The following is a 12,268-nucleotide window of genomic DNA, read 5'->3' on the forward strand; positions in this document are numbered from 1 at the left end:
ATAGGACGCCAAATCTGCGAAGGGGAACACCCAAGTTGTTCTTCTAGAAACTTGGTGTTTGGATAATACATTGCTTTAAAAAGAATCCAGTCAAAGATGACCACAAACGTCATTTGGTAATCTGGTTATGTTTTCCTATTTTCTCCCTTGTTTCTTTTCCTATTTTCTTCCGATATTGGCCTAGCCCACTTCCAAAGACATCGAACCCAGTCCAATGGATGTAGATTTTGTTGAAAGAAAGAATTGGTTATTTACCCAATGTTCAGCGGCCTTGGAAACACGATCTAGAGGTAGAGGGTGGTTACCAGTGAGGATCATGAGGATGATCTGGTAACTTCAGTTTGTGCAGATCGACGGCAGATGGGTCATGGCGTGAAGATAGTCTATGAAATGCAGGCAATCGTCTCGGGTTGGCGACATCACGAAGAGGCAGTGAATCATCCTTTGTAGAACTACGGCATAGCCTAGTGGTCGGACATGCAGTGGGCACTCCCGACCTGGTTCGAATCATGTCTAAGGATGAATTCGACTTTCAAAGACATCGAACCCAACCCAATGTATGTGGATTTTGTTGAAAGTACGAATTGGTTATTTACCCAAATGTCCAGCGGCCTTGGAAACATGATCTAGAGGCAGAGAGTGGTTACCAGTGAGGATCATGAGATGATCTCATAAAAAGTTTCATGAAGATCGACGGAAGATGGGTCAATGGCGTGAAGATAGTCTATGCAGTGCATGCAATCGTCCCGGGTTGGCGACATCACAAAGAGGCAGTGGATCATCCTCTTGAGAACTAAGGCATAGCCTAGTGGTCGGACATGTAGTGGCACTCCCGACCTGGTTCGAATCATGTCTAAGGATGAATTTTGGCTGCCTCACCACTCTTCTTAAAACATAGCATGGGCTCTCCTCTCGACAATCATTTTTTAATACTTAATCCAGCACCCCAATCCCTTCAAGAATAGGACGCCAAATCTGCGAAGGGGAACTCCCAAGTTGTTCTTCTAGAAACTTGGTGTTTGAATAATACATTGCTTTAAAAAGAAATCCAGTCAAAGATGACCACAAACGTCATTTGGTAATCTGGTTATGTTTTCCTATTTTCTCCCTTGTTTCTTTTCCTATTTTCTTCCGATATTGGCCTAGCCCACTTCCAAAGACATCGAACCCAGTCCAATGGATGTGGATTTTGTTGAAAAAAAGAATTGGTTATTTACCCAATGTTCAGCGGCCTTGGAAACACGATCTAGAGGTAGAGGGTGGTTACCAGTGAGGATCATGAGGATGATCTGGTAACTTTAGTTTGTGCAGATCGACGGCTGATGAGTCATGGCGTGAAGATAGTCTATGAAATGCAGGCAATCGTCTCGGGTTGGCGACATCACGAAGAGCCAGTGAATCATCCTTTGTAGAACTACGGCATAGCCTAGTGGTCGGACATGCAGTGGGCACTCTCGACCTGGTTCGAATCATGTCTAAGGATGAATTCGGGTTGCCTCACCACTCTTCTTAAAACATACCATGGGCTCTCCCTGGGCAATCATTTTTTTAATACTTGATTCAGCATCCCAATCCCTTCGTGAATAGCACGCCAAATCTACGAAGGGGAACTCCCAAGTTGTGCTTCTAGAAACTTGGTGTTTAGATAATAGATTGGTTTTAAAAAATCCATTCAAAGATGACCACACAAACGCTATCTGGTAATTGGGTTTTCTTTTCCTATTTTGTCCATGCATTGTTTATTTTCCTATTTTCTCCCTGTATTGGCCCAACCCACTTCCAAAGACATCGAACCCAACCCAATGGATGTGGATTTTGTTGAAAGGAAGAATTGGTTATTTACTCAAATATTGAGCGGCCTTGAAAACACGATCTAGAGGCAGAGGGTGGTTACCAGCTCGTAACTTCAGTTCCGTGCAGATCGACGTAGGATGGTAGTCTATACAGTGCAGGCAATCATCCCAGGTTGACGACATCACGAAGAGGCAATGGAGGTCGGCACCGGAGTAGTTGGCCCTTCCTCCTCACTATGCGTTCCGTCAGAGATTCATGTTGATAACGTGAAAGGCCACTGAAGATACACACATGTATGTGTGTGGCTCTTCTCTTTATTATTCAGTCAGATATTCGAAAAGAATATATGGTACAATTGTGAGATTTTCTTCCACTTGTTCCATGATGGAGATCAAAGACATAGCCTGATTTTGCTAACTCGCATGTATAACTTACATAGTTGAAGTTGAAAAGACGCCATATACACAAACAGATCTTAATCTGTTAAGCATCATGATCACATGCCATGTTATAAGACAAGCAGCAGATCATGCCACATGTACAACGAAACAGCTAAACATAGACAGACACTGGACACTGCCAAAGCCCACAAAACTCAGAAACTGGACGGAAGGCACAACACCAACAAATTGAAATGCTATGAAAACTCTGAATATCTACTGATTCTTTCCCTATACGAAGACGATCGTCGCGCATCCGGCCGAAGACAGCTGACGAGGCAGGGCATCGTCTCGTCAAGCCCTGCACAATTCATCTTGATGGATGACAATTTACCGGATCTAAAAGAGGAGCATCCCAGGTGCACTGAGGAGGAGCGTATGCGGCGCATGTCAGAATGGCGGTGCAAAGAGCTAGTGCACTTGGAGGCGGTGCCTGTTCCTGCCGCACATAGAGCTAATGATGAGCTTGTCCATGGAAGCTCCTTTATTGGGGTGGTGCTCGTGAGCTTTACGAACGAGACTATTGTGTGCCTGCACAAAGGGCAAGATATGGAGCCAGGCACGCCGCGGATTGATGTCGAGCTGCTAGTGGTGGAGCACAAATAGAGAGCACATTTGGTGCAGAACTCGTGGCCACAACCTGTTGAAACACAAAATCTTATGAATGGATTTGACAAGGTAGAACGATTCAGCATAATAAGGTCTACTACGTTAGTACCTTCTGCAGCTACCGTACATTCCATCTCCAAGCATATGACACATGGATCATGGCAAGTTGATGAGACAGAGGTTTTTCTCCATCCACATTCCCTGTGTACAATTAACACAGGAGTGAGTTTTCAACCGGTGCATAACAAACAGAGAACAGTTTATCCGTTCTTTGTGAACTGAAAATGAGCCTCAGAAAACTATTGGATGCCCGATGAGATAAAATTCCAAATTCTCATTCTCAACATTCTGCACATACTGAGGCACAATTTCTCCTACAATGAAGTAGGTATAACTTTCTTCTGTTTGCTAACACATGCATCTCTGTTTTGAAACTTAGTGACCTTACCACTCTTGTTGAATATGTAAATGAGCGTGGCTTTGTGCACAACGTTAGTACACGAGTACAGATGCTTGGTACTTTGGAGAAATTTCATTGGTTTACTTTGAACCAGTAATTTAAGACATAATAATAAGATAACAATATGTAGATACAGTGTATTCTATTTGAACTCACCGAGCAATTTTGACAATGCTCATCAGTGGAAGGGACAGATAAGGTGACGGAAGAATGCGTACTCTCCCTTCCGGATGTTTGCTAAGGATGCCTTCAGCACTGGTTTTGTGCCATGAACGAGCCACCATCAAAGGAGTCAACCTTCAAAGAAATATCATTAGAATACAGTAAACCATCTGAACAAGGTACATGAAAATTGTTTTCCTAACATAGGCTTTAATGGGAAGGGCTAATGCTAACTATAAGCCCAGGCCATCATATGACATCGCAATGGACATAAGCACAAAATGCAAACAACTGGCTTTACATGTCAGTTCAGCTCGAAGCAAAAATGATGTATTTAGGAAGATACAAGTCACAGTTAGTTGGCATTTGACATAATTAGCTCAGGTATTCACATCAAAGAGCCCATCAGCATGAAATTTATGGAAGTGACATCAGTAGATAGATCAGATTCTCAGAAAGCACTATCTCAGATAAACAAAGACTGCGCAAGAACTTACGTGGCAATGGTAAAGTAACAATCTACTGCAGTTGTTCAATTTGTGAACTGTACAAACAAATACTTTATAATAGAAACATTGAATTTCCTAGGCATACCCGTTAGCATTTTCAACTCCCATGTCCGCTCCTGCTGCAATGAGAAGCTGTTTTACGACAATCAGTGAAGGGGATTGGATAAAAAAATCAAATTCATGGAAGAGAAGTTAATGCATACTTGGCAGCATACAACACTTCCACCACACGCTGCATAGTGAAGGGGTGTGCTTCCTGAACCTGCAAATTTAGGTAAGTGTTAATCTATCTATGACCATGTAAAGAAGTTCAGGATATTTTCATGTTCAGCGCATTTTGATGTCAGATGTAGTGGCAAAGTTTCGTAAACCATGACTACTTGAATTGAGTTAAACATTGAATATTTTTTGTTCAGTTTTGTAGCCTGTTATTTTTTTACCTATGAGATCAATAGTTGAACCATCGTTGACTGTGATCTCAGAGATAGAGGCTCCAAGGTCTAATAGCAGTTGCAAGCTCTCAGCATGCCCGTGAAGAGCTGCCAAGTGAAGAGCGCTGACACCTCCATCTGACTTTGCATTAACTAGTCTCCGAAGATTTCTGAGCCAAAGGAAAATGGATATTCGTATTAGTTATCAAAAGATGCCAACATATATGAACGTCAGAAACTGACATACCCTCCGTCAAAAGCTTCCTTATTTGTTTCATCTGTGGGTGTGACGTGCATACTATTCCAAAAATCTGGCACACTAGGCACGTAATCAGCCACAAGAAGCCGGATGCACCGAGTATGACCTTTCAGGGCGGCAAAATGAATTGCTGTTGCGCCACTAAAACAATCTTTTTTGTGAATCTATGATTAAACATACATATCACTTGCATCAGTAGAAATTATAACCTTGTTTGACACAAACAACAAATTTTGTGATAACAAAAACACAAGAAAAAGTTGATGTTCACTTACATTAGCTTTAAAAAGAACTAGGATCTGTACAACTTTCCAGTGACCATATAGACAAGCTTGCATCAGAGCAGTCTGCAAAACAAATGCTGTGTTTAGAGTTGACACCGGAACAAAGAAAAATTGTCTCTGAGAACAAATCAGAGATGGAGCGAACATAATGAACGAACAGAGCAAGGTGAAATCAAATAACCCCTTGAAGAATATCGAATAGGATATATTTCTGTTAAGGTCATTTATATGGATACGGGCCATTTGTATAATGAATGATTTCTGATCTTTATATACTCAAGTTTTGACAATAAAAATCAGGATCTCAACTAAGAGAAAGTTGTAACGTGTCCATCTACATAAAACTATTAATAACATTATTTTAAGACATGAGAAACCTCAGAAATATGAGAAATTCATATATTTGCAGGACTGCAAGCATACAGTTCTCAATAATATATTAAAATAAACAATTTCTGGGATAATCTTGGTTGAATTCATTTCTATACAGTGAGAAGAAAGTATCCTTTATCGATACAATCAAATATTCAAAAATTAATACTCCCTCCGTCCCGTAATATAAGATGTTATTACAACCCTCCGCCCTGTGATATAAGATGTTATTACAAGCAATATACATTACGGGACAGGGGGAGTAAGAGATATTATGGATCGTCAAGAAATGGATATCAGTGATGAACATGGTGGAAGAAGAAAGAGAACTCACCTGTCCTCTGCAATTCCTAAGGTTGATATCAACACCAGATTCAATTAGAAGGGAAACAATCTAATGGAACAATGAAATTTCTTGTCAATAAATATCGAACAAACAAACGCTGATTTAAGAAATTAAAAAAAGTGGCAAATGAATAACTACACATTGATAAGAACTGTGTGGAGAAAATCGTTGAATCACCTCATGGTGGCCCTTCGCCGCCGAGTAATGGAGAGGCGAATTTCGGATCCCGAATGTCGAGTATCGTGCAAGCCGGGGGTTAAGCTCCAATAGGGCCCTAGCCTCCTGGATATCTCCATCCCTTGCCGCAGAAACGAGCCGCTCGCCGGTAGCTGAGCAACCAAATGAGTCACCCATCATACCTAAGAGACCCATGGTGCTTCTACCTATGAAACCACAAATTGTTAGCGCCGCTTATGAAGGACTCGCCATATATTGGAGTTCAATACTTGAGCATGCTATGGGGTCACAGAATTCTTTAAGCCAAGGGCATTGAGGCACCAAGAATGGAGAGCTAGTGCTATAAGTAGAGTAAAATGTCCCAAATTCATGTGGGAGAGGACACTCCACAAGAAACTGCTTCAGGAAAAGGGGGAATTAAGCCAGCTGTCCACTTCGCAAAGCACCAAAATCCTACGTAGGCAAAGTTGAAATGGCATCGCAGATCACGAGGCGGTCGTACCATAATCTAGCAACAGATTCACATCAAGGGCTCTGGAAGTTAGTAATTGGATGAGTATGTCATATGTGAGAATCCAATGGGCATAAATGGTAACAAAGTTGGCACCCTTTCTGAAAGAAATACTACCTCAAATTGACAGAATAAGCAAGAAATCTAAACAGAGGTAGCATCCCTCTGCAAGAAAGTAGCATCTGCTGATCCAATAAGGTACTCTGACCAACCGGACACTCAATATGGATCAGAGAACCACAAATTGACTCAACAGAACTAGAATAAAACTAAAGGGCACCATCTTTACACAACAGAATGTCCCCAGTAAAATGGTAGGTGACGCCCTCTTGTTTTACTATACACTAATATTATTAGTTTCTTACTATTGGAGTTGTTGGGAGACGCAGTAATAATTGTTGAAACAGCAACAGAGACGGGTCATTGTCTCCTGTCCTTCTCAGGACAACGGCCCCATGGTTCCAAGGAGGAATGGCACAACTACCAGCATCGGCATTGAGCTCACGAATTGACTTTTATCGGTGACGAAAAAGAGAAAGAACAGAGGGGGGAATAAGAACTGGAGTACACGGCATCGACTAAAACTTGTATCACATTTTGACATTTCGTAAGATAACATATAATAACATACATGGAACAATTCAGCGACTAATCAAGAAACAATGAACCCGGATCACGAGCTTGCCCGCATTCTTTCCCACGATACATGGAAAACATTGCAAGCGTATCTCCGGCAAACCAGATCTTTGGGCTACAAGAAATGGATTTGCGCAAGTAATCAGGATTAGAACAGCCCATTGCTCCTCACCTGCCTCCCTCCCGAAATGGGATCTTCAGGCGGCCGGCAGCCGGGATGAAGAAGCTCCTCCGCCGCCCCCTTGCCGCCACCATCAACTCATCAAGAAACGCAGCTCAGGGAAAGGCGGAAGGAAGCAGATGGAAGCCACCGCCGACGGCACCACTGGATCAGAAACTGCAAATGGCTTGGCGCGTTCTAGCTGTCCCTGTCTGTCAGGGACGGCACTCGCGTGCAGAGATGGGGCTGGGTGAGAAGAACAAGGGAGGTGGGAGACAAGACAAGGATGGGGAGAGGGGGGGCATGCAGTGGAGAGCAGGAGGAAGGAGGACGATGTGCACACATCTACACATGGAACGGAATCGATATTTGTTTACTGGCTAGCTGCCGGCGCCGGAGGCGTGGAATTGGTCTGTCACAAATGTTTCCTTCGCGGTGTCGGAAAGCCTGCACTGACAACTTCTTCCCCCCTTCGTTTTCTGGTATTTGCAGTACAAGTGACGTGGGCACCTAGAGACACAGGAGGAGGTAATTGAAATAATGCATTGCATTCTGTTTAAGATATTTCTCTAAAAAAAAATCTGTTTAAGATTAATCCCCAATTTTTGAAATGGTGAACTAATTATGTGCGAGAAGTATAGGTTATTTCGATATTTGTTATCAGAGGTACATTGTTTACTTAAAATTGATTCTCGCCTTGACCAACTCTAGATCGATAATCATGATGACTTTTACTTACTACCTTTATGTATGTGTAGCTGATGTATGAAAACGTGTTGTGTCATTCTTATGTGATATAATATAATATCATCATATATATATGGCATTCCTTTGATTACCAAAGTCTTCCTCTTTTTTCCGAGCAGCTAGAACATGCAATGTCTATTCACTAATGAGAAAACTAATGTTGCTCCAAATCCAGATCTAAGACGAAAAAAGGCAGCAATTATAAAGAGGGGAGCGTGTGTCTTGTCGTAGAACATGAGAAAACCAAACAAAGGCCGTTTGAGGATCACTACCGGCATGTTTGGTAGCTTGGACCATTTTTTGCGCTCCTCGGTGCAAGCTCTGCGGGTCATAGTTAGGCTTTTTTTTTTGCGAATTGAGGGCTTCGTTGATTACGCAACAGGATTACAATCACTCGCGAGAGTGTCAGTGAGAAAGCCAGGATTATAATTAATCCACAAGCATCTCCTTCTATCACTGCTAGCTTGCTTAGCAGCATTGTTTGCTTCCCGTCCAACAACAAGAATGCTAAAGTTAGCAAAAGCTCTCCTAATTTCTCCAATCTCTTGGACAATAGATCTCAATTTGACCTGTTTTGATCGTCAGCATTGCACAGTTTAACACCCACCAGGAAATCACTCTCAATCACCACATGCAAATACCCTCTCTCCTGCGTCAGTCTTGCGCCTTCTCGGATAGCCAGCGCCTCCATCTCGGATAGTCAGTTGAAAACGACCTTCGGGCCACATTGTCGACTTCGTTTGGTGGCATGTGAAGGTTTTTCCTGCACCGGGTGAGATCCTAACCCATCTTTGTTTGGTGGGCTGCACATAGGACATTTTGGTTGTGCTAATGCACCCCATTGGTATTTGGTTGTGCAATCCGATCATAGAGGAATCAGAAGAACCGGGTCTTTATGATCACCTGCCACGATCTCTTGGACGAAGACGGGGTACGCTGTGGCGGGGAGAACGTTGTGGCCCGGGCCGCTGTGCCACAAGCCTGTGATGCCCCACTCGTTAGTTGAGTAGCACGCCATAAGGCAGACCTTGGAGAGCCCCTCCTCATTTCCTGACCAGCCTCTGGCGCGGGGTACAGTAGAGGGTCCGCCCCTTCTTCGTGTTCCTCTTGGGTGGCATTCTCCTCCCGGGACTGGAATCGAGCGGCAGGAGCGGAAGATTGAAGTTGTGGCGGTGGCTAGGGCGCAAGATTGGGGAGGATTGGCGGTTGCGGATGCAGTGAGAACCAGAAGTGGGGAATTGTTCTCTCGGTGCGCGTTTTGAAGCGTTGGAGCTGCTCCTTGAGCCAACCTGACCATCGCGATGGTTCCACCATCCAAGGGCACACAATCAGCTGATGTTTAGCCTATGATAACCCACAAGTATAGGGGATCGCAACAGTCTTCGAGGGAAGTAAAACTCAAATTTATTGATTCGACACAAGGGGAGGTAAAGAATACTTATAAGCCTTAACAACTGAGTTGTCAATTCAGCTGCACCTGGAAAAGCACTAGTAACAGGGTAAGCATGGAGGACAATCAAATAGTGTAAGAGATAAAGAGTTACTCTCATTAGAAGGTTGGCATGGGTAGCTAATCCATTCTTCCTCCTTTTGTTCATCACTCTCCTCTTCTTTTTCATCCAATGAGCTTTCAGGTTCATCAATTTCTTCTTCCACTCGGTTCCTGCAAATTGTGAGTGCATTCTTGTGCATTAATGAGTCTCTCTTTATAATCAATGATATAAGGATTATCACTGTAACTTTCTATGCAAAAATTAAGGATAGAAGAGACATAATCTTTAAGGTCCTTACAAACAACACAAGTTTCATAATTTTTAGACATGAAGGATTCTATCTCGGAGGCTCCCATAAACAAAACAAATTTTTCTACTTCTTCGAACCCAAAATGAATATAGCTATTCCAATTATAGTTCTTAATTAAAACTTCCTCACTAAAGCCACATTGAAATTTAAGATGTTTAGTATCCTGTTTAGAGCACCAGTTTATATCATGGCGTTTAAGCAAGATTTTAGCAATTGCATTCAATTTTTCTATCACAGCACTCATAACTTTACCCGTTCTTGATTCTCTATAATTATTATATAATACTATAAGCTCCAAATAGGTTGTAGGATCTCCCATAATAGCAGTTTTTAATTTTTAGGTTTTTCAATTTTTTATGGATTTTGGGGTATATAGGGAAAATAAAATAAGACAAAAAGAAACTAGACAAAAATAAACTAAGCAAAGCAAAATAAAATAAAACAAAAACAGAGAGAGAGGTAGAGTGTACTCCCCAGGTGAACTTATGAGTAGAGCTATGCCTCCCTGGCAACGGCGCCAGAAAATAGTCTTGATAACCCACAAGTATAGGGGATCGCAACAGTCTTCGAGGGAAGTAAAACCCAAATTTATTGATTCGACACAAGGGGAGGTAAAGAATACTTATAAGCCTTAACAACCGAGTTGTCAATTCAGCCGCACCTGGAAAAGCACTAGTAACAGTGGGTGATGTGAAAGCAAGCAGTAATATGAGAGCAAGTAGTAACAAGAATACGTAGCAGTGAGTAATAGTAACACGAGGCAATGGCACCAGAAAATAGTTGATACTACTTCCAATGACATGTAGAACGAGTATATGATGATGATAGATGGACCGGCGTTCCCAGATATCTACACTAGTGGTAACTCTCCAATAACAAGTGTTGGGTGAACAAATTACAGTTGGGCAATTGATAGGATTGAAATAGCATTAAGACAGAACATCAAGATTATTAATCATGTAGGCATGTTTTCCATATATAGTCATACGTGCTCGCAATGAGAAACTTGTACAACATCTTTTGTCCTACCAACCAGGTGGCAGCCGAGCCTCTAGGGAATCTACCGGAAATTAAGGTACTCCTTTTAATAGAGCACCGGAGCAAAGCATTAACACTCCGTGAAAACATGTGATCCTCATACCTAAGCCTTCCCTCCAGCTTATCCCAGCTTGCCGTCACTCCGGGGCCTCGGGTTCCGGACATAGACATGTGCAAACAACTTGTAGATACAATCTAAGCAATAACTATAGAGCTTAAATCTAAGATCATGCCACTCGGGCCCTAGTGACAAGCATTAAACACAACAAGATTGCAGCAACAATAACTTCACAAACTTTATAGATAGACTAATCATAATGTAACAATCCATCGGATCCCAACAAACACAACACCGATTACATCGATGAATCTCAATCATGTAAGGCAGCTCATGAGATCATTGTATTGAAGTACATGGGGGAGAGAGTACCAACTAGCTACAGCTAGAACCCGTAGTCCATGGGGGAACTACTCACGGAGCATGATGGAGGCGATGGCGTTGATGGAGATGGCTTCCGGGGGCACTTCCCCGTCCCGGCAGGGTGCCGGAACAGAGACTTCTTGTTATCACCAGAATTTAACCAAGTCTGGAGATGGGCCGTGATTAAATGGGCTTAGAGGATATGCATGGAAAATATTCCTGAACCGGCCTTGTATAAGAAGTTTGGGCTAGACTGCCCGTGTATCTGTAAATTATAGTAGGTTACGTGTCGGTTAGAATTAAGAGATAGAGTTTAGCTCGTACACGGTTGGGTTTATTCCCTAGTTAGAAAGTCTACGGACTATAAATATGTATCTAGGTTTATTGAGAAAAGAGGACGATCACGTTCACAACAAATCAATCTAGGCGCATCGCCACCCCTTGTTTCGAGGGTTTCTCCCGGGTAAGCAACATGCTGCCTAGATCGCATCTTGCGATCTAGGCAAGATCGCTTATTCGTTATTGGTGTTGCTCGTGCTGAAGCCTTTTTGATGGCGAGCAACACCCTTATCTTAGGTGTTTTGGGGTTGACGTCTATGCTTTCACGATGTACTTGTTTAGCTACGCTGCCCCCTCGATACCTAGCTGCCCTTACACCTATTTTAGGTGTAAGGGCAGCATCTTCCTTGTTCTTTATTTAGTAGATCTAATCCGTTATAGTTGCTCCTTGTTCTGCAAGGATTGGTTTGATATCCGTATGGTTAGGCCTTATAAACGGGTTGAACGATCCGGTAGTGCGTAAGGTGTGGTTTATTAAGATCTAGAGGGATTGTTCCGGGGATCAACTTCACGTTGGTTTTTAGGCCTCTTTAGGGCTGGTTTTCCATCATCTTACGTATCTGCTAGGCTCAACTACGCATAGGATGTTCCGATTATACGGTGAAAACCCTAGACTATCGTAGATTAGTTTAGCTTGATATTGATAAAGCATGATCCCCATGTCCTTATAAATCTAACATGAACCATGGGGCAATCGGCTCTTTGAGCCGATCCACGTAACAACTTAAGAGCCGATCGGGGCTCGTATTTAATGTTTACGTGTTTGCCAT

The 12,268-nt window shown here is 42.6% G+C and overlaps 1 protein-coding gene across 1 annotated transcript; it reads right to left on the minus strand.

Annotated features, from left to right (window-relative positions):
* Nucleotides 1-2,202: 2,202 nt before the first annotated feature.
* On the minus strand, nt 2,203-7,511 carry LOC124682818 (probable E3 ubiquitin-protein ligase XBOS35). The gene is made up of 11 exons (XM_047217429.1): nt 7,163-7,511; nt 5,844-6,049; nt 5,655-5,714; nt 4,940-5,011; nt 4,653-4,828; nt 4,415-4,575; nt 4,178-4,236; nt 4,060-4,106; nt 3,460-3,600; nt 2,953-3,044; nt 2,203-2,874 (listed from the first exon to the last, which is right to left on the minus strand). Exons 2-11 carry the CDS (start codon nt 6,036-6,038, stop codon nt 2,432-2,434), a joined length of 1,446 nt encoding a protein of 481 aa, XP_047073385.1. The 5' UTR covers nt 6,039-6,049; nt 7,163-7,511; the 3' UTR covers nt 2,203-2,431.
* Between the last annotated feature and the right edge of the window lie 4,757 nt (nt 7,512-12,268).

The sequence above is a fragment of the Lolium rigidum genome, chromosome 1 (assembly GCF_022539505.1).
Source record: "Lolium rigidum isolate FL_2022 chromosome 1, APGP_CSIRO_Lrig_0.1, whole genome shotgun sequence".
Classification (NCBI taxonomy): Eukaryota; Viridiplantae; Streptophyta; class Magnoliopsida; order Poales; family Poaceae; genus Lolium; species Lolium rigidum.

Coding starts and splice junctions, on each gene's coding strand:
- LOC124682818 (XM_047217429.1), bottom strand. CDS start 6,038: ATGGGTCTCTTAGGTATGATGGGTGACTCATTTGGTTGCTCAGCTACC. Junction 5,715..5,843: donor CGGCGAAGGGCCACCATGAG/GTGATTCAACGA, acceptor TTGTTCCATTAG/ATTGTTTCCCTTCTAATTGA. Junction 3,045..3,459: donor AGCATTGTCAAAATTGCTCG/GTGAGTTCAAAT, acceptor AATTGTACACAG/GGAATGTGGATGGAGAAAAA.